Source organism: Dromiciops gliroides, chromosome 1 (assembly GCF_019393635.1).
Source record: "Dromiciops gliroides isolate mDroGli1 chromosome 1, mDroGli1.pri, whole genome shotgun sequence".
NCBI classification, from domain to species: Eukaryota; Metazoa; Chordata; class Mammalia; order Microbiotheria; family Microbiotheriidae; genus Dromiciops; species Dromiciops gliroides.
This window is the reverse complement of record NC_057861.1, coordinates 605,880,740-605,908,241: the sequence shown is the minus strand read 5'-3', so window position 1 is coordinate 605,908,241 and position 27,502 is coordinate 605,880,740. Positions and strand designations below refer to the sequence as shown.

The following is a 27,502-nucleotide window of genomic DNA, read 5'->3' as shown; positions in this document are numbered from 1 at the left end:
GAAAGAAAAAAAAGCAATCATATGAAAATATAAATAAAATTACCAAAATATGTTTTATATATATGTATGTGTATATGTATATATATGTATATGTATATGTGTATACATATATGTGTGTGTGTGTGTGTGTGTATGTATGCATATATATATAAAAATAATCCTGTCCTGGGATATCCTGTGCAAGTATTCTTGTCTTTAAATTTTCAAAGGGAAACAGTGGGAGAATGGTACTCTAACTTTCTATATCATCATTCTCAGCAGGAACTTAATGTTATATTACTCTTCTAGAAAGGGACCATGGCTTGTTCAGTGGTTCATATCTACACATAAAACATTCTTACCTTGTGGAGTTTTCTGATATTGTTGTTTAAAACCCTCTTCATACTATTGAATTTTTGTTTACTATAAGTCTAAATATTTGGCATAGGCATAGTTAATCATTAAATTTAAATGTGCTTTCCTGTTCCCTGCCCACTGTAGTTAACTAGCTTTATTGTATGTACATTTACCTATCTTTTTAAAGATAATGCCAGTAGTGGTGATTATCTGTGCAATTCTAATTATTTGTGTGTTATCAGATTTGCAGAGGAGGCAAAGTTAAAAGGCATGGTTACTAAACTGGATGCCAGAAGTTGAATCTAAAAAGATACCACAGGTTAAGCTTAAACTTAAACAAGAATAAATGTAAAGTTCTACTTTATGATTGAAACAAATAAAAAAGTAGATCACGTAGGTATGTAATAGTTCTCAGAGAAAGCACACAGGCATTCTAGTTAACATGAGTCAACAACAGTGTGACACAGCAGCTAAATGCACTAACTCAACCCTAGACTGCATTAATAGTAATGTAACATTCAAAATAAGAGGCAAAGAGGCATTATGGATAAAGATTTGGCCTCAGAGGAGGCAGGAAATCAAAGGCACACCATTTACACAGACTATTTGGGGAACCCTGGGCAAGTATCTAAACTGCTCAGTATCCCAGATGTTGTTGTTGATATTGTTCAGTAGTTTCAGTCATGTCTGACTCTGTGACCCCATTTGGAGTTTCCTTGGCAAAGATACTGGATTGGTTTGCCATTTACTTCTCCAGATCATTTTATAGATAAGGAAACCTAGGCAAACATGGTTAGTTACCCAGGGTCACACAGCTAACAAGTATATAAGGCTGGATTTGAATTCAGGAAGAGGGATCTTCTTGACTCTAGGCCAAGAATTCTATCTAGAAATTCTCTCTACCAATGAAATTACTGGTCCAAACATACATACATACATACATACACACACACACACCAAGAATAAGGAAATTAAAATACTGTTTTACTCTATTCTAATTAGATTTTTTGTAGAGTACTGTGTTTAATGATGGATTCCACTTTAGGATAAATCTGACAATTCACAATTCACTGTACAAAGGAGGGAAACTTGAAAACATAAAAAATGGACATCAGTTGAAGAGCTAGAGAAGTTTAGCCTAGATAAAAAGCCAATACGTGAGAGGCCATAATTCTTCACTAAATTGATGAATCTATAATTTAACCAATGTGTACCCTCCCTTCACCAATGCAGAACACAATCCATCCGTGGCCTTGCATCCTATGTGATGATTATCCCTATCCTGTGCAAAATAGGATAAGCAGTATACATCCAGTAGGTTCCATCTCAACTTGCTGGGGTCTTCTTCTAGTTCTCTTGATGTTTCATAGATACCAATGGTACACAGATGCTTTCCAATGATTATCCTTTGTTTTCACAATATAACCAGTCTCTCTCTTCTGGTACTACAGACCCTTTCCACAATGCCCACCCTCAAGTATACTCTTCAGCTGATGACTGCCAACTCCTAGCAGTCTGTTATTATTTATGATCCTGCCTCCAGAAATAACTGACTCTACAGAGTGGATGGTTGGATTAAATTACATCTAAACAGTGAGGCACAAGGGCCTTGATCAAAGTAACCAGGTCTTCATAGTGGTAATGAACCACCAAACAGACGTATATGTTGTTCGTGCTGATGGACAGTCTGTTCAAGCAGATTATTTGAACACAGAGACCAGTATTGCCAAGGGATCTCTAGTCCTGGACTCTCACAATTTGGCTCAAAGTAGTGAACACTGCTTTCAACATGCACTTATGAGATGTTTTCATATAGGGCTCATCCTAGAATTAAAAGAGCATTAGTATAGTCAGATGCCAAGTGGGAAGGATCATTCAAAAGCCAATTAAAGCACACTTTATTGAATTTTCAATACATACATCATATTTGTGGCTCCAGAGAGATAAGAAATGGTATAAAAAGTATATTTTGTGGCATAATTATTAATAGTTTGAAGATAAGTAAAAATGAATGAAATTCAGTCCAGGCTCTGAAAATATAAACCATGGAAGTCAAAAGCATAAAATCATTACTCCATACTCTGAGGTCTACTTCATATAGACATAGGACATTTCTTACATACATATATGTACATAAACAAATAAAATAAACTTATTATATTACTGAAACTGATCATTATACAAATATGAAAATAAATCTTTTATTTTAAACTTTATTATCAGCAGTAAGGCTGTGGAACTTGGGTTTATACAAATCACATTAAGTATTAAATGATCCAATAAGTAGAAAAATGCATTTTGGTAAAAAAAAAAATAGGACTAAAAGCTATGACTTGAAAAATGTCTCCTTATAAGGCATTTTCAGAATAAAATTAAAATCCTATTCCAATTGCCAGGATTCATGATTTTTTAAATGGATATAATATGACATTGGTGTGAAATAAATAAGGCCAGGTACATACCTGCAAAAAGAACTAAAGAAATAAGGATGAGTTGATTAAGTGCAACCTTGTGTCTGATTTTTAAAGTAATCAATAAATGTCTTTAGATGAAAACCAGTTTTGTTAAAGTTCATCTACTCCTGGCCAAATCTACATCCTGATACTGATTTCCACCTTAGTAGATATGATTGTTGATAGGTTTGTCTTATTTCAACAAAATTAATCTCTAGCTGTTAAGTTTCACATTCTGTTTTGGTTTTTTTGTTTTGTTTTTTGGGGGTTTTTTTGCAGGGCAATGAAGGTTAAGTGACTTGCCCAGGGTCACACAGCTAGTTAAGTGTCAAGTGTCTGAGGCTGGATTTGAACTCAGGTCCTCCTGAATCCAAGGCCAGTGCTTTATCCACTGCACCACCTAGCTGCCCCTTAAGTTTCACATTCTGAACACACTATTAGAAAACTTCACCTAACTCCACATTGAATCAAGATGTTCATTTAGCCCTCCAGTTATATTTTACTTTTGCTAATAATGAATAAGCTGACTTTACAAACAACAATGGAGCAAAATAATACTTTTCTAATATACATAATCTTATTTACAGACTATTAGACAAGTATGAAGAGACATTCCCTTGGAAATAAATAGGTGCCATAAAATGATGTGTACTACATTACAAAGTGTTCACATATGATGAACATCCTGATAAGTATGCAAAAGTCCTAACACATGCTATTTACATCAGCTGCATTCCATCAGTAGTTCAATATCATCAGAGACAAGTCATAACATTAGGGGGCCAAAGGATAGCAGCAACATCTTTGCTTCACTAGGCTACTGAAAAATAAAATCAAAGGGAACTAAGACCTTTATATACATAAAATAAAGACAATATGGCACAGATAAGACATCTTATCTGACCAAAAATTCACTCTTGTGCCGGTGCAACATTTTCAAAAGCAGACTCATCTTTTAAGAACTAAATCTGTATGAGTATACTAAAATTAAAAATTAAAAAACGCAATCTTATGCTGCCTCAGAGACAAATCAGAGCTTATTATGAATTTTTCTTTTAGTTAACGTACTAAATTTCTTATTACTGATAACAGTTTTCCTTTTAATTTCATCAAGTTGTGAACTTGAACCCACTTTTGTCAAGGTGAGTAAGACTCCCTCTCTTGAATCAATGGTTCAGCTCTATATAACCTGTAACTGAAATGGAGACCCTAATTTCCCTTTTTCCATCTAGGTTGAACCCTGTAGATAGTTAAGTCCCATACATGTAAGGATTTTTCAAATTAATTGTAAACAAAATCCTAAAACTATTTCACTCAACCTCATTTACCCTAGGATCAGATGTGTTTTGTTCAGGACACAAATACCTTAGTTCCCATATTGAGAGTTCTTATTTCCTATTTCTCTCATAGATATAAAAGAAATCAGAAGGCCATGCACATTTCTAAAGGGAGGACATGTGCTCTTATGGTTTTCTGGAGTGAGAATGAGAATGACTGTTTATAATTTATATGTATTTATAATACCAAAAAGATTTTTTACAATCTACTAACAATATCTTAAAATAAGATGTGCCATTATGAACCAATTTTAAAACCCTGAAAAAATAAAGATATTGTCTTTAAATATCTGTTATATTTAAAATGGTTAAGATAAGTAATACTAAAAATGGAACATTGAAGTCCTCATGAGGGATTGTTATGAAACTATTAAAACTTTCTAATAAAAATAGCAAAAGTTCAATCTACCAACACAAAGGTTGTTTTTTTCCTAAAATATTCTTATTTCATTTTTTTCAACTTCAGAGTGATATGTCCTGCAAATCATACCTTTTTTTTTTTAAAAAAAGAACTTTGTAGTTTGGAATATTTTTCATTAAAATCTAAGATTTTAACTTACTACACAAACATAATATATTCTAGGACAGCAAGATAATTTTTTCTTCCTCTACAGAAATAGTTCCCATGAATCAAAATGTTTTCTCTTCTAAAAAAAAATCCATTACTTTTTAAAAAGAGATTGATTTTTCAATTAATAGCGTAGCCTAAGATATAATATCAGTCACTTTTAACTTTTAATAAATACTACTCTTTATTTTTAAGAGTGAGAGAAATAATACTCTTGCTATATCAAAATAATGAGTTGCTGGAACCTTCATAGCTAGAAGCTATATTCTTCCAAAAGGATATAGGTATGATAAATCATTCTGTACTTCAAACCATGAAGCCACAGGAACAGAGAACTGGTTGGGACTTCAGAGATTATATAGGCCAGCCTTCACTTTTTTTTCAAAATAGATGAGGAAACTGAGGCACCAACACATTTAGTAACAGCTAGGTGATTCAAGGCTAGTAGCAGAATCACAACCCTGACTTCCAGACAAGGATTAATTTCCACTACACCAATATTTACATATGTCAAATAAATATTGTAGCAAGTAACGGAAAAAATAATTTATCAAATAAATCTATTTAAATAAGAGCTTTTTCACTAGTTCTGATATGAGAGTAAGGTTACTTAGTATTTTTTGAAAATCAGTTTATCTAGTGAAATGTTACTGGAACTTGACTACAGAATGTCTCTGATGGCCAAAAAATAAAAGCAAAAACGCCCTATTTATGGATTCTCATAATCACATGGAAAAATAGGGGGAGATTGGGCAGAGGCTCCACATTATGTAACTATCCACATTCTTGCAGTCACTGGTCTATGCCATGCCATTACTCATGATGATAGTGATGTTGAAAAAATAAGATTTCTTAGGTCCAAAACCTTCTGATTTAACCATTACAGCAGTTCTTCATCTGTGCTGACTTTTTTGCACCTGTCCCAGTCAAGTTGGTAATTGATTTGCTGTCATCATCATCAGCTCTTTTTCTCACTTCCCTTAAAAAATAAAAGCAAGTCACAGAAATCCTAAGTTAACAGAATTCATTTTCATTTACATAGCAGTAAAATAAACAACAATGAAAATCTATTATCCACAGCTAAGTTTATGTTACTCTGTTTCTTTTATGTTTATTCATAAGCATTGTGTGACATGTAGACTCTATGACATGCTAACATTTGCCTTCAAAAATCTCAGAGAAATAGTCCCTATATGTCCATAATATATACATAGATGTGTGTATCTATGTATATATGCACACTTGCATGTACAAGTATGAAATGTGTGTATATGTACATGATTTGCATCACACAAATGTGATATAAGCAAATACTTTTATATATTTTAAACATTGTTTTATATAGTACTATCATAATACAAAATGTATTTGTTTTTTTCTTTTTATGCATGAACATGTAAAGAGTATAAAGGCATGTGTCCACATGACTCATATCTACATATATTTAGACACAGATACTGTATCTATCTCTATAGATATAGATACCTATATAAAGAATAAAGTTTGTGGAAGATATCTATGTATACATATGTTTGTGTATGTATGATGGAAAAACCCAGAAAATTATGCTTATACATATGTGCCCATTTGCATATATGCACAATGTCTACCTTGCACCTATACAGAACACTTGGAATGGCATCTCTCCACATGGAGAGGCTAAGAAGCTTTCTTTCAGGAGAAATGTTATGATGTGTAAGACAAGTACCTGGAGAGACTGTGAAACATGGGAAACACTCTGTAATTGGTTCTAATTCATTTTAGCCATGTGTTGAGATAGGTGTTTCTTTGATTAGTGTGAGAGGCATTGAAAGTGGTTAGTCAGTATCAGCCACTTCCTCTCTTCTTGCCTCATTTGCTCTTGGGGTAATCTCATTCATTCTTTTGCTCATTATGTCCAGTGAAAGACCATACTGTAAGGGCAAAGGTCTTGGAATCTTCTTCCCTTAATGTCAGATGGCCTTTGAATTTGTTCTTTTCCATTCTAGATTAGGGGAGTGAAGTCTTTGAGACTGAGTTCAAGAGCTCCAGAGGGTACCTCACCATACCAGTGTTCACACTGGTTCACAACACATGCCAGTACTGTGCAACACTAATGCCCTGAGGAGCAAACAGTGATCAATGGAACCCCAGGCCATTGGAAGGTGATAGGAGGAATCATCCATCAGTATTGCTACAATGGAATTTGAAAGTGGTGGGTCTAATGATGTGTAGAAACTGAGCTAAACTGTGAGCCAGCTCCCTCCCCAAAAGAGCAAGAGGTATGCCCCCTCAAGGTATTGGGGAGAGAAATGTTTGTAGTTTGTTCTCACTATTTATTTAAAGTAAATATCCCTTTGTAAAAACTACCTGATATTGGATGTGAAATTGAATTGTGGTGATAGTAACTAGACCTAACAATGGCAGAGAGGAAAGGAAGACAGCCAGCCAGTGAGGATTTGAGCTAAGATGGTGGTAGAAAAAAAAGAGACATCCCAATCCTTCAGAGTACCCTAGAAAGCTGAGAGGGACATGTAGCCTGCCTGACTCTGAGGAAAGAAAGCCAGAGCATATGCACAACATATGTGTACATGCATACACGCATGTACACTGTGTACATACCCAAAAGTATATACATGTGTGCATTGTGTCTATACCCATAAGTACATACATAAGTGTGTATAAATGCACATGTACACATGTACATTGTATCTACACACATCTATACACATATGCGTGTGTGTACACATGAACTTTTTATATATCATAAGTATATACATATGTACATGTATACATGCATGCATTGTACACTCACTTGCTCTTTATTCATATATTAGACATATCATTCCACAATTCCAGACTGTTATGAAAAGCTTAACCTTAGCCTCAATTAATGGTTATAGAGTAATAGCCCTAACCACAGATGTCCTGATTAGTGATAGTAATGAAGGTAGGAAAAATATAGATAATTTAAATTCATGGATAATCCACAAATCTCTCTTTAGCTATTGACTTCAGTGTCTTCCTTTTATTAGAATTGTTGACATGCAAAATAATTCATATGCATCCTTCTAACTCCCCAAGGACTATGTATGGAAGAATTAGCAAACAATAAACCAATAAGAAGGAAAAAGAAAATGAGAGAACTTGGATATAATACTCAAGCAAAAGAATCAAAGAATCATATAATACTTAAGCAAAAAAGACCTTAAAGATAATCTAGTCCAATGCCTTTGTTTGTTTGTTTTGCAGGGCAAGGAGGGTTAAGTGACTTGCCCAGGGTCACACAACTAGTAAGTAACAAGTGTTTGAGGCTGGATTTGAACTTAGGTCCTCCTAAATACAGGGCCCCTGCTTTATCTACTGTGTCACCTAGCTGCCCCCAATGCCTTTATTTTACAGATGAGAAAAATGAAGCACAAAGAAATGACTTCTCATAGGTCATATAGATAATGAAGCTATAACTGAAAAAAAATACTGTAGCTTTCTAGTATTTGTAACGTTATTTACCACTTATCTTGTTTACTCCTTTCAATATTACTCAACATTCTTAAATGTTCTCTATGTCCCTTCTATCTAAAAAGAACAGTTCATATTTCAATAGTATATTTAGAGTTTTACTAAGTACTTTCCCTTGCAACAACCCTATGGGTATTTAGTGCCAGTAGTATCATCCTCATTTCAGACATTGTAACCGAGTCTCAGAGTTGAAATGATTTGCTTATGGTCACACACCTGATGTTATAATTGGAATTCAAACCCATGCCTTTTGATTCCAATTGTCAAGCCCCTTGGACCTTCACAACACTAAGTCTTCACCGCAGACAATTACCTAATACTTCTGCTTCATCCTTAGGAATGACTATTGAATCTTTTTCTCTTCTACTCCTATTGTTTGAAAAATATGACATTAACCACATCACTTCCCTGCTCAAAAAGCTGCCACAGTTTCCTCCATTTGACTTTTTGGGGATCTGACAACTACTTCACATCCCGAGCTCTTAAACTCTCCCATCAACTTGGGTTTATATGACTTTCACATTCTACAACTCAAAGAAAACTTTTGCTTTAATTAGACCAGCCTACTCCCAGCTCCCAGTCCTAAAAACATATTGTGTTCATCCCTTAACTCCTTTACTCATTTTATTTATTCCCATGTGGAATGCTTCCCCTATCCTTTCTTCCTGGATACCCAAAGCCTTTCCATCCTGTAAGACATAACTTATCCCATACCTCCTCCAAAAGCCTTTGCCAACTAATGTAACTCATATTACTCTCTATAATCTGGCCTCCGGTGATATTTGTTATCTGTTATAATTTTAACATGTAATCATATGTTATTAGAGGTTATTTTCCAACTGCCATCATCCTTTTTAAGATTTTAAATGAATTATATGTCAGGGGGCAGCTAGATGGCATAGTGGCAAAGCACTGGCCCTGGATTCAGGAGTACCTGAGTTCAAATCTGACCTCAGGCACTTGACACTAACTAGCTGTGTGACCCTGGGCAAGTCACTTAACCCTCATTGCCCTGCAAGTAAAAAAAAAAAAGAATTATATGTCAAGCAATGAAAAAGCACTTTTAAGCACTTACTCAAGCACTGTGCCATCCACTGGGAATACAAAGAAAAATTCACATAGTCCATGCCCTCAAAGAAGCCTACATTCTACTAGGAAGATATACAGTTATTACTTCAACCTCAACTTTCCTCTTCATGGCTTTGTTATATTCTGGGTTAGTATAAGAAATTAAATGGGAATTTGGTGGGAGTTTTGTAGAAGCTACAGACAACACACAAAGACAGCAGAAAACACAGAGCAAATAACCAAATACTTATCCCAAATTTTAAAATACTCTAAACATCCCATAAAAGAAAAAGAAAAAAAAACAGACTTCTCTGGTATGAAGGGAGAGACAAAAATGTATGCAGATTGTCCAGATCTCTGGGTTACCATATCCCTAACCCCAGTGATGTGGAAGGGATAACTAAAATTTCACAGGTAAGAAAATATGGTGAATATGCAAAATAAATATGCAGAGATGAGAAGGGCATGACTAACAACTGGGAAGATTGTGAAATGTCTTATGTTGGAAGTGGCAATTGAGTTGAACCTTGAAGGGAGCTAACAGTTCCAACACCTGCAGATAAGCAAAAGGTATTGAAGGAATGGATGATAACCAATGCAAAAGCATAGAGGTAGAATATGGAACGTTATAGGAAACATGAAATAGGCCAGTTTGGCTAAAGCATAAAGTGTGTGAGGGAGAGTGATATGTAATTAGCCTAGAAAAGAAGACTAGAACCAGATCAGCAAAGCCCTTTTACAAAGATTAGGAAGAATCAGACAGACAATTAGAAAAAGAACCACAATGGGAGTAAATTGTATCTGGGGCAGCTAGGTGGGCAGCTAGGCAGTGCAGTAGATGGAGTGCTGGGACTGGAGTCAGAAAAATTCATCATCCTGAATTCAAATCTGGACTCAGACACTCATTTACTAGTTGTGCAACCTTGAGCAAGTCAAATAAAATTGTTTGCCTCGGTTCCTCATCTGTAAAACGAGCTGGAAAAAGAAAAGGCAAACCACTCCAGTATCTTTGCCAAGAAAACCCCTAATGAGATCATGAAGAGTCAGACATGATGGAAAGATAACTCAACAACAAAAGATAGTATCCACAGGAGGGCATGGTTAACAATGTCAGATACTTTAGAGATATCATGAAGGGTTAAGGCTGAGAAAAGGCCACTGGATTTAGTAATAAAGAGATCATTAATGACTTAGAGAGAGCAATTTCAGTCCAGCATAGGAATAAAAAACAGACTGCAAGATGTTACAAAATGAGGAGAGAAAGTAGAAGTAACAAATACAGACTTTTTCTTGAAACTTAGCTGAGAGGAAAAAAAGGAGAACTATGGGATAACAACTTCAGGAATGCAAAATTCAGTGAATATTAAAGATAGAGATCTGAACATGTCAGAAATCATCATACTTTATGCTTTGGCATCCAGCACAAAACTTAACATGTAATAAATACTTTAAAAATTGAAGGTCACTGGTTCAATTTTTTAAAAATACAGAGATGTGATCTTGGCTTTATTTTCCTCAATTCAATTAAATAGACATGCTTCATTTTGAAGACAATTGATATTTTAAAAATTCAAATATAAAAAAGCAAAATTAGGTGATAAAAATATACTTTATAAAAGAATTCCCTATAAGCTCTGTTACTATGTTTAAACCAATTCAATCTTTAAAAATTTTATTTGCAAAAAAAAACCCTTCAAAAACACATCTATTATAAAAAGTAAGGCCCATATTTTAAAAATTTTGCCTATACAAATATGTAAATATATAGTATTTGAACACTAGAATTAGCCTAGAATTTTCCACGTTCAAATTTCAAAATTATTCTGGCAATAACAAATTTGCCTGCCAATGGGTTAAGAAAAACATCCTGCTGGACAACTAAGGAAATACCATTTCTTGGAGATTCCAGTTCTTAGAATATGATGTTTCCAAGAACAAATAGAGTAGAATAAATTACAGCTTCAACAAGTCATTCCTGGAGCTTCTTGCAAAACAAATTCAAAATCTCAAATGCACCCAGCCCTCAATATCAATCAGATTCTAGACAAAATGTCATGAAACATATTGTGAGAATTAGACAAGTCCATTCCATGGCTGTGGAGTTGAAAATTATCTGGATGACTCACTTGGTGGTCCATAAAACAAGAGCTTGTTTGTCATAAATTATGAATAGTAACCATCTGAAAAACTGTAAGTCATTTTAAAACCCAGATTTTATCTCTACTTTATAGCACCTACCTCCTTCAGTCTGGTTATTTTGACAAGCACATGTTTTTGGCACAGATTAACAAGTGGAATCATGTCCAATGTCAATGATTATTGTTGCAGGAGGCCGTTTTGCTCCTTCTACCCCATTCCCCCCCCCCCAAAAAAAAAGAATCCACATAAACATGTTTTAGCACTCAACCAGAAAAACTCAGACCTAGAAACCTTAAATCAACAGAAGATGAGGGGCAGGGTGGGGTAGGGTGGAGAATCTCTAATATATGAATCACAAGTAAGTTTTCCGAGTCCTTGAGCAGCCTAAGAGTTTTGGTTGTCAATGTCATCTGGCTATAAAATGATGAAAATAAAAGATGTCTTCTGTTACACTAGTTATCGAACTATCTTTGCACACCAGGTGTTTCAAAGCAAATAAATATAAGCTAGTTTCCAAGCTGTAAAAACAGTCATTGTTGAACTGATCAAACATGCTATATCTATTAGTAGATAGCCAAGAAGGAATCAGCCTCTCCTATCTTTATGATATAACAAACAAAATAAATGCTGGTCTCTGGGTGTGACTAGGGCACTTTAGAAGGCACTTACCTTTAGCAGAATCCCAGAGTAAAATTTTGCATATTACTGTGCTAACTTATTCAACAATCTCTACTACATTCCTCCATTAAAGTCCTTTCTGATATGTCATTTTGGCTTGGAAGTGATGCTTTGTTCTCAAAGACTCTGCCAAAGTATTACAAACTCTGGTGGGTCCTACACCAAACTTGTGAAAGACTGCCCCCCAGAGAATAGTCTACGTTCAAATAATATGACCAGCAGAAAGGTGGTCGCAGCTCTAATAAAATAATAAAAAGAAATTAAAAACCAATAAATTGAGGGAGGGGGCGTGTCTGTTCTGGGTTTTTGTCCAGGGCAACTCATTGTTTGCTAAAGCACAGAAAGATTGTTATCTACTTTAGCAGAGTGCTCACATAAACAAAATCACTGATATTCTTAACTATTGAGCATCTGAAGTATTATATAAAGGCATCAACAAAAGTAGATATATAAAGCATTCAAATATTGCTTCTGAAAGATACTGGCTGGTGGCCCTGAGAAAGTTACTTAATCTCTCAATGTTCTAGGCAATTTTCTAAGACAGTTTCCTCAACTGAGAGTTCCCTAGACCAATGAAATCCTATGTCCAGTCCTTATCTCCTCTTATTGTCACACAATAAAGCACTCTGGGAACAGTAATTTATTAATTAAGCATAGCCCTAAGGTAAAGTTACTTCTTTCAGACCCTTAGAGCATTTTGGTACCAAAATGACTAGGAAAGGCATGTCATTCCTCTAAAGAGTAGCTTCAAGATAAATTAAAATCATAGATTTTTTTTTGGGGGGGTAACATATGGTAAGCATTTAATTGCTAATAACTGGCATGACATTAGAGGTCATTCAGTCCAATCCACTCCTGTTACAGATGAGGAAACAAAGTTCCAAAGAGAGTAAGTGTCCAAGGTCATTCAATTAGTTAGTGGCAACGATGGAACTAGAACTGGGATCTACAGACCCCCATAGTCTAACCCAATGTACATAACACACCAAAAATGATCAATCCATTCTCCATTCAGTGGCTGAAGTGATTTTCCTAAAATGGAAGTCTTATGTCACACCTCCTACTCAACAAACTCCACTGACTTGCTATTGCCTCCAGGATCATATATGAATGCTCTGGCATTCTAAACTCTTTATAACCTAGCCCCTTTCTACCTTCCCAGTCTTCCTTACCCTGAAAGATAGTCTTCAATTCAATGACTACAGCCTCCTAGCTGTTCCACAACAAGACACTCCATCTCTTGGCTCTGGTCATTTTCTCTGGCTGTCCCCCATCCTTGTAATACCCTCCCTCTTCCACTCCAACTACTGACTTCCTTGGCATCCTTTAAGTCCAAACTAAAATCCTACCTTCTACAGGAAGCCTTATCTAACCCTTGTTAATTCCAAGGCTTCCACTCCTTTCATTATTTCCTATGTATCCTGTATTTGGCATGCTTTGTATATGTTTATTTGCATGCTATTTCCCCCATTAGATTGTAAGCTCCTCGAGGGAAGGGTCTGTCTTTTGCCTCTTCTCCCCAACACTTACTTAGCACAGTGTCTGGCACATAGTAGACATCTAATAAATGGGCATTCAGTCAAACTGAAAATGTACTGCCTTTGGGGAACATAGGATAGTTTACCTGTCAGACCCATGAATAAGCAAAGAATGTATGACCAAACAAGATATCTCTATCCAGAGCATTATAGTATGTAAAACGGATACTTTTGACTACATTAAATTAAAAAGGTTTTGCATAAACAAAACCAAATACAGCCAAGATTGAAAGGAAAGTGGAAAACTGCAAGGGGGTGATTGCTATAGCAAGTTTCTTCGATAAAGGCCTTATTTCTTAAATATATAAAGAGGTGAATCAAATTTATAAGAATATAACTTAAGCCCCAATTTATAAATGATCAAAGGTCACAAACAGGCAACTTTCAGATAAAGAAATCAAAGTTGTCTATAGTCATGTGAAAAAATCTAGAGGCAGCTAGGTGGTGCAGTAGATAGAGCACCGGCTCTGGATTCAGGAGGACCTGAGTTCAAATCTAACCTCAGACACTTAACACTTACTAGCTGTGTGACCCTGGGCAAGTCACTTAACACCAATTGCCTCACCAACAAAACAAAACAAAATAAAACAAAAAAAAAATCTCTAAACCACTATTGATTAGAGAAATGCAAATTTTAAATACCCTTTACATCTATCATATTGGATAATATGTCAAAAAAGGAAAATTACAAATGTTGAAGGGAAAATACTGTGGGGAAATGGGGACATAAATTCACTGTTGGTGGAGTCATGAACTGATCCAACCATTCTAGAGTAATTTGGAACTATGCCCAAAAGACTATAAAACTGTGCAAATTCTTTAACCTAGCAATACCACTATTAGGTCTGTATCCCAAAGATATTATTTTTAAAAAGGAAAAGGATATATATATGTATATATACATACATACATACACACACACACACACATATATACACACACACACACACACACATTTATATTTATAACAGCTCTTTTGTGGTGGTAAAGAATTGGAAATTAAGGAGATTTTTTTCTACAACATGATTAATATGGAAATGTTTTCTATGACTGTGCATGTATAACTTCTAGCAAACAAACTGCTTGCCTCCAATGATGGAGGAGGGAAAAGAGAGAGGGAGAGAATTTGGAACTCAAAAATTGTTAAAGAAAATATTAAAAATTTTTACTGGAAACTGGTAACTGGAAAAACTACATTTTTTTTAAAAGAAAGAAAAAGTACTGCCTTCTTGCCATTGCAGCTCTCAGTTATTGTAGGACTTTAAAGACTGTTGACACCAAGGCTGTCATCTGCAGAAGAGAAAATGCTTTTTGCCTGTTACTCTCCCTACACTCTAATCCCATCTAGGCTCAGCAGCACCAAACCTTAGTCACTACCTTCCCATCCTGCTGAGTGAGTCCTTTACTATTGATAACAGAACAGAATTCATCTAACTCTTTCACTCTTTTTAGAGCAATAGAAGCCTAACTTTCCATAAAACACCAAATCCCCAGGCCATCCTTTCCAGTCAATGCTGGTTGTGCCTTTGTTCAAGACATCCTTTCTTTTTCAGCCCTCCCTTCATCATCCAATGAACTAAAAAAGAGAATCTACATTCTATAACCTCTATTCTCCATTGTCACTTTCAGACTTCCTTCCCTTTGCTTCTATCCTGGTTTCCTTGCATTTCCGACTCCAATAATTTTCTTTTTCTTTTTTCTTTTTTTTTTTAACTCTGTGTGTGTGTCTGTGTGTGTCTGTGTGTGTGTGAGGCAACTGGAGTTAAATGACCTGGCCAAGGTCAAACAGCTAGTAAGTGTCAAGTGTATGAGTATGGATTTGAACTCAGGTCCTCCTGACTCCAGGGTCAGTGCTTTTATCCACTGTGCCACCTAGCAGCCCCAACTTCAAGCATTTTCACTGACTGCTTCCCATGCCTGGAATGCTCACCCTCCTCATCTCTACCTCTTGGCTTCCCTGTTTTCCTTCAGTTCCAGCTAAAATTTCACCTGATACAGGAAACTTTAATTTTAGTTTAAGAACCTCCTTACGGGCAGGTAGGTGGTGCAGTGGATAAAATACCAGCCCTGGATTCAGGAGTACCTGAGTTCAAATCCGGCCTCAGACACTTGACACTTACTAGCTATGTGACCCTGGGCAAGTCACTTAGCCCCCACTGCCCAGCAAAAAAAAAAAAGAAGAACCTCCTTAATTTTAGTTCCTTCTCTCTATTGATAATTTCTTATTTATTGTGCATATAAGTTGTTAGTACATAGTTGTTTACATATTGTCTCCCCCAAAATATTTTGAGTTCTTTGAAGATAGGGACTGTCTTTTGAATTTCTTTGTATCTCCAGTGCTTAGAACAGTGTCTGACACATACAAAATAGGTCCGTAGTAAATATTTTTTGACTAACTATTGACTGTTCTCTTCTTTTAAAGGTTCATTCCATAAATCTCTATCACCTTGTACAGATCCTTGTTGATATAATCGATTAGCCTTCAGGTCACTCCCTCCTCATTTCTTCAAGAGTTTATTTTTTATATTGATTTCTAATTAAGAAAAATCTATTTTCTCTCCTTCTAAACTCTTACCCCATTGGGAAAAAAGGAAAAACTAATTCCTTGTAATAATGCTACATAGGCACGCAAACTGAATTCCCTTATTGGCTAGATTTAAAATATGTATATACATCTCATTCTACACTCTTGATCCATTACCTCTCTGTCAGGAGGTAAATAGGATGTTTCATCACACATCCTCTGGTCATGGATGATCACTGCATTGTTTAGTACCCAGCTCACAATTTTCCTCTTTTTCCTAACCCCCATTCTCATACTTGGAGACTTAGATAGATGTGTGAGTCTTCTCTTGACCATCCTAGTCTCAAGGTTCATCACCTTTAATCCCTATCTCTACTCCATGTCAGCCATTGACAGGGCAATCATACCTTAGTTCTACCCATAATTTTCCTATTTCCATGAACCTGAACTTTCAAATTCCCCACTATGGTAATCATCTCTTCATCTTTCATCTTTCCCTTTTTCTATTTTCCTAAACCTATTATCTTCATCACAATCTCTAGTCCCAATTCCCCTCTGAGACTGTCATTCCTGTTTTGGCCTCATTCCCCTCCCTCTGTAAATTTAACCCTGTGGTTAACCATCTCAACCACATACTGCTGTCTAACCAGAGGTCTTGAACACCCCGTACACCCCTAAACAACAAATGCTTATTGACTGACTCATAAAGAAGATACAGTTTTCTTTAATCTGGTGTAAATGCCTGTGCTAACAAAGACATATTCTTTCCTTTATAACAATTTAAGCATCTTCTTTTGTTATAATGAATACCTTTTACCCTCTATGTGCTTCAAATTAAATATATCAATAATAGGAATCATCTTTTCCTTAAAACTCACTACAGCACCCACCTTTCTTAAATTACCTTGTATTCGTTTTGTATACATTCTACTTTGATATCTATAAGTTATCTCTCCTATTAGAATGTAAGCTCCTGAAGAGCAGGAACTGTTTTGCATCTTTGTATTTCAAACACTTAACATGTCCTCTCCCCAAGGAAACCTGGACTCTATCCTTCAAAATTGAACTTTTCAGCATAATGCACTGGAAAGTAGCATCCATTTCACTTCCCAGCCATTTCCAAACCATACCAACTCACATACCCCATCCCCTTCAAGTATCATCTTCCCCCATTAGAATGTGAGCTCCTTGGGGGCACAGACTGTCTAGCTTACTTCATTAGATGTGTGCTTAATCCAGTTTCTAGCACATAAATGCATAATAGGGGCAGCTAGGTGGCACAGTGGATAGAGCACCGGCCCTGGAGTCAGGAGGACCTGAGTTCAAATCCGGCCTCAGACACTTAACACTTACTAGCTGTGTGACCCTGGGCAAGTCACTTAACCCCAATTGCCTCACTAAAAAACAAAAAACAAAACAAAAAATAAATGCATAATAAATAATTTCCCATACATATGTAGACCTGGCACAGGTTTTTATTATTTTTCAGATCAATAATCTCTGACTCTTCATAACCCCATTTGGAATTATTTTGGGATTTACCATTTCCTTCTCCAGATCACTTTACAGATGAAGAACCTGAGGTAAACAAGGTTAAGTGACTTACACAGCTAGTAAGTGTCTGAGGCCAGATCTGAACTCAGATCTTCCTGATTCCAGACTTAGCACTCTATCCACTGTGGCACCTAGCTATCTAGACCTGGCACATAATAGACACTTAGTTGTTTGTTGATTGATTGATCTCAAATATCTCCATTTCTATTGAGGCCACTCCCATCCTTCCTATTACTGAGGTTCACAACCCAGGATTCATCCTTGATTCTTCACACTTGCCCCATATATCTCATCAGTTCTCAAGTCTCATCACCTCTATAAACAGAATAGCTCCATATTCCATCCCTGTCTCCACAACTGTAGTGAAGGCTCTCATTGCTGGACTATTGCAATAGCCTATGCTTCAAGATTCTCCTTTCTCTTATCTATCCCCCATACAAGTGCTAATGTAATTTTCCTAGGACATGCATTAGACCACACCACATCGCTACTCAAGCTGCTTGAGCTGGTCAGTGCTTACAGATTAAACTTCTCTATTTGGTATTTAGTACCCTTCCCAACCTAGTTCTCCAACATACCTTAGAGCCTTGTTATATATTAGTCCCATTCACACAGGCTAAAGTCCAGCCAAACTGGCCCTCTAATAATTCCTCATACTCAGTATTCCATTTCCCATTTCTGTGCTTTGGTACACACTGTTCCCCAGGCCTAGAATGCAGACCTTCCTCACCACTACCTCTCAGAAGCCCTAGTTCCCTTCAAAACTCAGCCCAGATGACACCTTCTATTTGGACTTCCCTGAGCTCCCCAGCTACTAGTGTTTCCCTCAAATAATCTTGTATGCTGTGTATTGATTTTCTATCTACACTGTTGTCTGCCATTACAGAACATGTAGGAAGATAGGTGGCACGGTGAAAAGAGCACTGGGCATAGAGTCAGGAAGACCCAAGTTCAAATCTGGCCTCAGTCATTTACTAGCTGTGTAATGCTGAGGCAAGTCACTTAATCCTGTCTGCCTCAGTTTCCTCATCTGTAAAATGAGCTGGAGAAGGTAATGGCAAACTACTCCAGTATTTTTGCCAAGAAAACCACAAATAGGGTCATGAAGAGTTGGATACAACTGAACAATAATAGAATATATGCTCGACAAAAAATATTTTTTTTTTTGCTTTTGCATACCTAGACATCTAGTAGGAACTTAATAAGTAAGAATTTATTGATTTATTCCTTCTACCTGGATATATAGCCTAGGCACTCTTTTAAAAAAGAGACTTTATTTAAAAAAAAAAGATGTCATAAGAAAATGAATTGTTCTATTCATCAGATTTTTAAGAACTCAACAATATCAAAGAGAACCATGTAATATAGAGGAAAGAATATTCATTATTAGGATTGAAGAGATCTGATTTCTAACACCAATTCTCTCATTAACAAATAGAAGTCCCTAATCCCTCTAGGCTCCAGTTTTCTCATTTCTAAATTATAGGAACTGGACTAAGTGATGTAAAAGGTCCCTTCCATGGATCTCTAGAGGCCTGTGACCAGCATTTTAAATAGTAAATAGCTAGTATTAAGTGGCTACTTACAGTAAAGCACAAGTTTAAAATACAGCTAACTTGTTCAAATTGTGAATATATTATCAGTAGAAGAGGCTTTTCATACAAGAAAAGATAATGTCTCTGAAAACCTACAAAGCATCTTCACTACTGAAATTATGTCTCAGTAAGTCTACCATTTAAAAACAATAGGCCCAATCTCATTTTTTTCAATCTACAGTTTAATTTTAAAATATTTAAATTCTTCAGAGTTGCTCATATGTCAGATTTCTCTTCCATTAAAGTTCTTTCTACAAAGTCACACCTCCCCAAAACTAAGTAAAATCTGATATGGGGAAAGTCTAAAAACTAACTTATAATCTTATCTCCTCATATTATTCAGAAGAATTAAAATGCTTATATTCAAATCTATTAAATTTAACACTGACAGTCTTATCATAACAAATATAAAAATTCATATCACTTTCACAGATTAATAATTACTCAGAAATAGTTCTGACAAAGTATTTTCAAACTAGCATATCATTAGGACAAAGTGTGGAGTAGTGAAAAGAACAATAGACTGGGATCTAGGAGACATACATTCTAGCCCCAACTGGTCAAATAATGATCTGTGTGACCTTGGGCAAATCACTTCTCTGGGTTTTAGTTTCCTCATTGGTAAAATGAGGAGTGAGAGAGTTGGAAGAGACAGCTTTTAAGGGCTTCTCTCCCTCCTCCTCCCCCAACCCCTCCCCCCTCTCCCCAGAATGTTCTCTGAAAATTGCTCAAAATTATTTTTTTTGAACACTGGAAATGTCATAATGGTTGATTGTACTAATAATGGACTGTTGTATTCAAAATCAGGTTCCTGGAAATGAGTCACAGAAGTCAACAATTAGCTTTACAGTGACATTTTAAAGAAATGTCAACTGCACCTCGGATGCACCTGTTTTGTTTGGCACTGAAGGTATTTTCTAATGCTACCTATTCTCATGAAATACATGTTTATTTACTCCTTTTCCTGCAATCAGCAGAGGAGAATGTTTTCCAACTGATGTTATAATGGATGGTTTAGGTCAGGGAGTTTGACCTAAAAACCAAATCAGCTGATAACTTGTTTTTCAAAAACAAGGTAGACGTTTACCGAGCCAGATGAAGAACAGCTTCCACAATGTTGGAGCCTTCTTTAGCACTCGTTTCACAGAATAAGGCACTGTAAGTCTGGGGAGAAGAAACACATTTCAACAGTTACATGGAAAGCCATGCCTTTCTAGGAATTGTAACATTTTTGTTAAATAAATCCTTAGAGTAACTAACTTTATCTCAATACATGACCATAATTTTCTTGTTTCACTTTTTAAAGGGTGACTCATAATTTGCCAAAGATTTTCTAAGGCTCTGAATATGTGAGGGACAAATATCAGGGTCATAAGGATTACAGACACAATTATATGGACTGAGTGCTGAAATTAAGTGTCAGAAGGAGAGGATCTGAGTTCCAATCCAGACTTAAAAACTTACTAGCTTTGTAACCCTAGAAAAGCTCATTTTTCTTGGCCTCAGTTTTCTTCATCTGTAAAATAAAGATAATTGCACCTATCTCACAGGGTTATTGTTAAGGATCAAGTGAGATGATACACATAGTGTTTTGAAAAACATTAAAGTTAAGTATTTGCTATTGTTATTGTTATTATTGTTGTTATTATTGATGTTGGTGGTGTTGCAGGTGATGATGATGATGATTTACAAGAAAAAAATTTAGTGATCTTTTCTTGGGCTTTAAAATTCCCAGTCCCAGTTTCTTCACATTAGAAACCTCAGGATTACCTTAGGCTCTTTTCCTCACTGTCATGTCACAGACTCCATCAGCTAGTAAGTTCTCTCAGATCTACTTTCACTATATCTCTTGCATCCATCTCTTCTTCTTAACTCCCACTGCCAACATTATATTTAGTCCCTCACCTGAACTACTACTGAAGTAGCTTCAATACACTTATTCCCCTCCCCATCCTCTCTCCCCAGCAATCCATCCTTAATATCAGTGGCAGAACAATCTTTCAATAAATAATCAATCAATAAATATTTATTACCCCCTACTATGTGCCAGTCACTGTTAAGTGCTCTTTCACAGAATCTGGGAGTTTGAAGAGACTGACTTATGCACAAAAGGAAAGCCTACAATGACATAAGTGACACTGGCCATCCAACCTCTGTATGTAGATCTCCAAGGAGGGAAAACCCAGCAACTTCTGAAAACAACCCATCAAACATTTAGATACCAATGCCTACCATAGTACCAAGCACATAGTAGGCTCTTAGTAAGTCCTTGCTGGTTCATTAGAAAAGCTTTAATTGTCAAGGTTTGGTATCTGGTTTTTGTTTTTAGGTATAATGTCAAGTCTCAATTTGACTCTTAGCAATCTCTATGATTGTCCCTTCTCATATACAGCATTTGATTACTTTTTTTTTTTAGCAAAATGCAAACTTCTTAAGGGTAGAGACTCTTTTTGATTGTTGTTGTGATTTTGTATCTCTAGCACCCATCAAAGAGTCTTGAATATAAGCTTCTGCTTAAGACAAGGTATTCCCAAGAGCTTGGCACAAGACTTTTGGGACACACTCAACATTTTTAATTCACTGGCAAAATCTGAATTACTAAAGTTCTTTCTCCCATACTGAACAACTAGGGTGCTGTGCTTATCAGTCAGGAGCTAACCTGACCACTCAGGGTCTTCATTTCCTCATTTGTAAAAAGTAAGTGACATCCTAAGGTCACACTTACTGCTTGTGGCCCTGTAATTAAGTATACCAAAGAGATCAGCCAATGAACAAGCATTTACTAAGCAAGAATCATGTACCAAGCACTGCACACACACAAAAAGAAAAAGAAAGAAAGAACGAAAAGAAAAGGAAAAAGAAACTATCCCTACTTACAATAAGATTACATTCTAATGGATCAGTCTAAACTGATTCAAAACTGCTTTATGTACAAGAGACCAGAGCTATACCCTCAGTGAGCAAAACAGAAAGAAGGTTATCAAGAAAGATGGGAAATCTAATACAGCAGTGTGGATCCATTAGAGGTTGAAATGATATACACACATATGCATACTTAATTCAATGTCTTCTTGGCACTCTGAGCAGTCTCAGTTGTATTCATTGTGTTTAGGCCATTGTGTGCCTAACCATGACCCAAATGGGCAAGATAATTTATACTTTCGCATCTAGATTTAAGATCTCTCCTAATTTGTATTCATTGTTGATCTTACCATGGCCAGTTTTTCTCCAAAATGTTTTGGCACACATTTCTGTCCCTGGGCCAAAGCTGTTTCATAAAGATCTGCCTTATTTCCCACCATCATAATTGGAATTGTTTCACGTGCTGCATCCTACAGCGAGGGAGGGGGGAGAGAGAGGGAGAGGGAGAGAGAGGGGAGTCAGGGGGATCTTTCATATACAAATTTCTACTCTTTACTTAGTAAGTTAATAATAAAAGTGACAGGCGTTAGCATAATTGCAACTAAAAATCTAACTTACTTTAAACACAAAGAAAACAGCAAGCAAGTACTAACTCAAGAAACAACCCTGAATTTAAACATTAAATTGGGCTGTGATTCACATAGTAACTACCTGGAATCTCTGCTTGAAACAATAGTAATTAGATGGCAACTCACATTAATGCCAATACATAATATACAGTCAATCTTGTAATTACCTTATAACATCAATGGAACTGGAGTTTCATACTTACTACCATCTGGTTCATGGGAAAAAAGAAAGAAAGAGAGGGGTGAGGGAGGGAGGGAGGAAGAAAGGGAGGAAGGGGGGGAGAGAGAGAGAGAGGGAGGGAACAGAAAAACAGAAAGCCTAATGGTCATAATTTGTTCTTATATAGAAACCATGATTCAGGGTAATGGGTTGAGATATTATACAAAAAGCTTTTTGCAAACCTTAGAGAACTTTAACATTCTCTAGTATCATATAATCTTCAAATCACAGGATATGTGAATTAGGTGTACTTACCACAAGTTCCACTTGGATTACAAGCTAAGGTATATGTATGTATATAGGCACACATACATGTGTGTGTATGTGTGTGTGTGTGTGTGTGTATAAAATATAAGATGTCCCAAAAGTCTTAGCATAGTTTTAAATAGGTTATAACCGCAATAAGACTTTTGGGACACTTTGTATTCTATAGATGTGCACACAAAAACATAGCCATATATTCATTCTGTGTGTATGTGTGTGACAAAAACTTGGATTTTTTCTGCATGGCTCCTATGTCATATACTTTCTCAGAATACCCCATGGCAGAAATTTTTTGTGATCCCATACATTTAGGGAACCACAGAGTTAAAAGGGGGCAGGGAGAAGAGGGTAGTGGCACTACATCAATCAAACATGCCAACCCTCTATAATCTAAGTTTCTTGATATTTGCCTATATATTCATTTGGATAAGGATATATCAAAAATTCTTCAATGGTTTTTCCCATTGCCTTTGGAGCAGCTAAACCAAATGCTTCAAAGACTTGCTAATAGATGAGACCTTTATTTGTGCCAGGAAATCCTCACTATGTGAGATACCACAAATCTGGACTAGTTTTATGTCATCAACTTCTATAATGTTAAGAACAACCTAAGAGTCCTGGACTCTGGTATGTAAGAAAGGAAGGCACCATAATGAACGTCAGCCCAGCTCGACTGCAGGCTGCATTGAGCTGGGGTTCATAGTTGGTCTTTGGAGCGGGCTGAAGTTCAGGGTAGGGGAATTTGAAAAGCCACACAGTTCAGTACAAGTTTAAATGCAGTGGCTGGAGGCCACCAAGCATTTGATGCCACTTCTAAATGCTGCAGCAAAAAAAAAAAAAAAAAAAAAAAAGAACCAGGAGGGGGAAAAAAGAAGGCAGCAGGTGGCAGGCAAGTCAAACTGCCACCACACTTAATCACCAAAAAGCAATTGGGAACAGCAGTATCTCCCTACCACCAGAACTACTTTCAGCTCAGGCCCCCACAGCCATCACTGAGATGTGGATAAAGGGCCCACCCTCCTTATAAGCCCCAGCAATTGTTGATCAAATGCCACCAATAAGCAAATAAGTGAAGGAGCCCAGAAAGTGGCAGCACCCCATCTTGCATCAGACCACCAGCCCTACTTCCACCCCAGTCCTCATAGGCATCATCTGAGGAATAGGAATACTGTGGAAAAGGGACCAGCTATCCCCACTGACTGCCAAACAACTGCAAGCAAGGCAACCTAGCTGAAGTAGTGAGGTACCCCGAGGGAAAGAGAGGAAACAGCAGGTGCCAAGCAAACCAAACCACCATCACCCTGAGCATCATCTCCATTCAGAGATTCTGAAAGAAACAACCCAAGACTCTGAACCCTAGAGCCTTGGGAATAGCAATGCCTCCATATCTGCAGATATTCTGGAAATCAATCCCTAAGGAGACACAACTCAGAAACTGTCCCTGCAAGGAATTAGTCATAGCTACTGAAGATCCAGAAGAGACAGTTCTTGGCACGATCAAATGGTTCAATACCTGAAACTGATTAACCTTACTAGTAGAATGGTATTCTCACTGAAAATTAGAGAAGAGGCAGCATTATCTTCTGGTTTGCTGCTGTATCCCAAGAACTGTAGGACCTTTCACCCCGACTTGTAGTTCAAATCTCCCATATGTGTTTTCTCCCCCATTAGAATATGAACATCTTGAAAGCAGGAACATTCTTACTTTTCTATTTATTTCTCCAGAGTTCAGCACAGTGCTTCACACATTGTAAGCATTTAATAAAGGCTTTGTTTGTTCATTCGTTCATTCATTCATACATACATACATACATACACACACACACACACATACATAGTTCTCTGTTATTATATGGCCCACTATCAAATATGGACCCAACCAACTTTGATGTATTTTATTTTCCACTGATCCCCTGAGATAAAACCTTTCACTTAAGCCATAATGGTTTGCTCATTTCCTTCAATAGGTTGTGTCTTACCTTTCCTACACCTTTGCTCAGTGTACCTTCTATCTATAATGTCCTTTCAATCAGCTCTCTTTAAATCCCATATACCCTTCCAGGCTCAGACCAAACACTACCTCCTCTTTCAAGATTTCAGTCACCAACCTAGTCCACCGGGATGCTTTTTTCCTCTACAGTACCTGAAAGACTGATTGGACTAGAAAGAATACTAAATTTGGAATGATTTACGTTCTCCCCAAAATTAGTAGGAAGACACAAGTCCCAACCATAGCACTATCACTTAACACTGAAAAAATCACTGAACCTCTTTTCTCTTATAGCTACAATAAGGATAATAATAGTGATGCCTATACTTCATACATAAAAGGATTTATTTTGAGTGTCAACTAAGAATAGATAGAATCCCTGTATAAATACTAGATACTAATGCTATTTGCTATACTACTCCTTGAGCATTCATTGCATTCTCTTATATTATTTGTTTTTACACATAAAAGATTTGTCTTTCCAAATGAAAGAGCTTACATACCTTTTACATCTTTATATCTCATTTGACTCCCCACCCCAGCTCAATACTCCATAAATATTTAATTTACTGATAAGTCATCAATGAATGAATGGTTCCTAAAGCATATTGGGATCTGAAATTTGATTTAAAGTTTTGTAATACAAAGGCTACTTCCTATCAACACCCCATGAGGTTCTTATTAATTTACATGGACTAATCAACAGTAACACATGTATTGTACTGTGTTGCATTCTTTACCCCTTCCCAGTAAATCAAGATACCAAATTCTATACATCTTCCCCTAAATCATTCAGGTTGTATAAAATAAGAAAGAATGCTTTCAAGTTAGAAAATCATAAAATAGAGGTATGGCTCAGCAGGTCAGTCATTTTTCTGATGCATAAATCAGATGTCAGATTGTATCCAATTTCATCCCTGGCTACAAATTCAGTCTGTGATCTTTGATCAAAAGCTATTCTCTTTCAGATTCTGGTCACTGCTTGGGGAAACCAGAGTGCTGCCAACTTGGTAACCTACTTAAAATGTGTAAATATTTAACAATGATGACAGCTAAGATTCAGGAAAAATCTTCTGCCATTTAATATCTAAACTGTTTTAAATACTCCAGTTGACCTCAACCATTTTGCATGCATTTAATCACAGTCCAAACAACTGTTGGTGAGGAAATTTCTTTCTCAGTTTTGTTAGTTTTGTGTGGCCCCCTCAACTTGTGGAACACTACCGTTTCCTACATATTTGAAACTTGATAACCACATATTATCAGTATTCCATCCACTACTCTACCCTAATTTACCAGGCCTTCAATTCCATATGACTTTTCTCCCATATGTTTACATGAACTCTCGATATAGAATTTTCCTAATATGTACCTAAGCCTGCCTCTGGTTCTCTCATTACTTCATGGATAACCCCCACTGTATTGAAGCTATCTATATATGTTCCTCATTCTCACTACATGACCAGTCTACTTCCTTTTGTGAACATAAATGTGCCTGAGGACATCTATTTTATCACTCCTTGCATGTGAATTATTCCCGATAATATGTTGAAGCCTGTTTTCTAGGATAATTAATGTAACTTTCATTGTTCTATAGGTAACTTGCAAGTTTTATGCTTCTGAGAACGTATTGCTTGATGAATTATGGAAGATATATGATGGGAGATGTTGGAGATCATGAGAGATTGTCATTAAAAAGATGACCTTTTACAGAGGTGGACAATTTGAGGTCCCTTAGTGATGTCAATTTCCTAAATATGATCCAGCCTCATGTCTTCCTCTTACTCAACTAGGACCTTAGTTGACTCTAGTGGAGCTACTCATGATATATCAAGTGATGAACTTTTTCGCAAGTTGAAATAGGGATTCTAGTTGACTCAAAAAGATGAAAGTACTGAAGACAATTGTTATCCATAAGGATGAATACAGCTGGAAAGAATCATTTCCATACTGCTGGGAAATAAAGGTGATATTTTGATTTATGGCTTCTATTTCAGGTCAACCTAAGACTATTCTCCAAGGGTTTTTTTCCAGACATTCATCCTAACCTCACCCTGTGAGATATCACAAAGGATGTATATTCTCAAAACCCAGAATTATTCCCAGAAGCTCCCAACATCCTAGGTTTGATGAGAATCTGCCCAGCATTCTGGGTAGAAGAGACAAATCCCCAATAAATACCACTTCAAACTCTTCACTTTCAGACTTATCCTCTATCTGATAAGATGATTGGGTAGCTTCTCATCGAC

At 36.4% G+C, this 27,502-nt stretch overlaps 1 protein-coding gene across 1 annotated transcript in view; it reads right to left on the bottom strand.

Moving 5' to 3' along the window:
- Positions 1 to 5,567: 5,567 nt before the first annotated feature.
- The window catches only part of RASEF (RAS and EF-hand domain containing), a 108,967-nt gene continuing 87,032 nt past the window's right edge, over positions 5,568 to 27,502 (bottom strand). Inside the window, exons 15-17 of the mRNA XM_043975626.1 lie at positions 22,501 to 22,620; positions 20,376 to 20,452; positions 5,568 to 5,673 (exon numbers count right to left, since the gene is read on the bottom strand). Coding sequence (XP_043831561.1) covers positions 5,568 to 5,673; positions 20,376 to 20,452; positions 22,501 to 22,620 — 303 coding nt within the window. The remainder of the gene's footprint in view (positions 5,674 to 20,375; positions 20,453 to 22,500; positions 22,621 to 27,502) is intronic.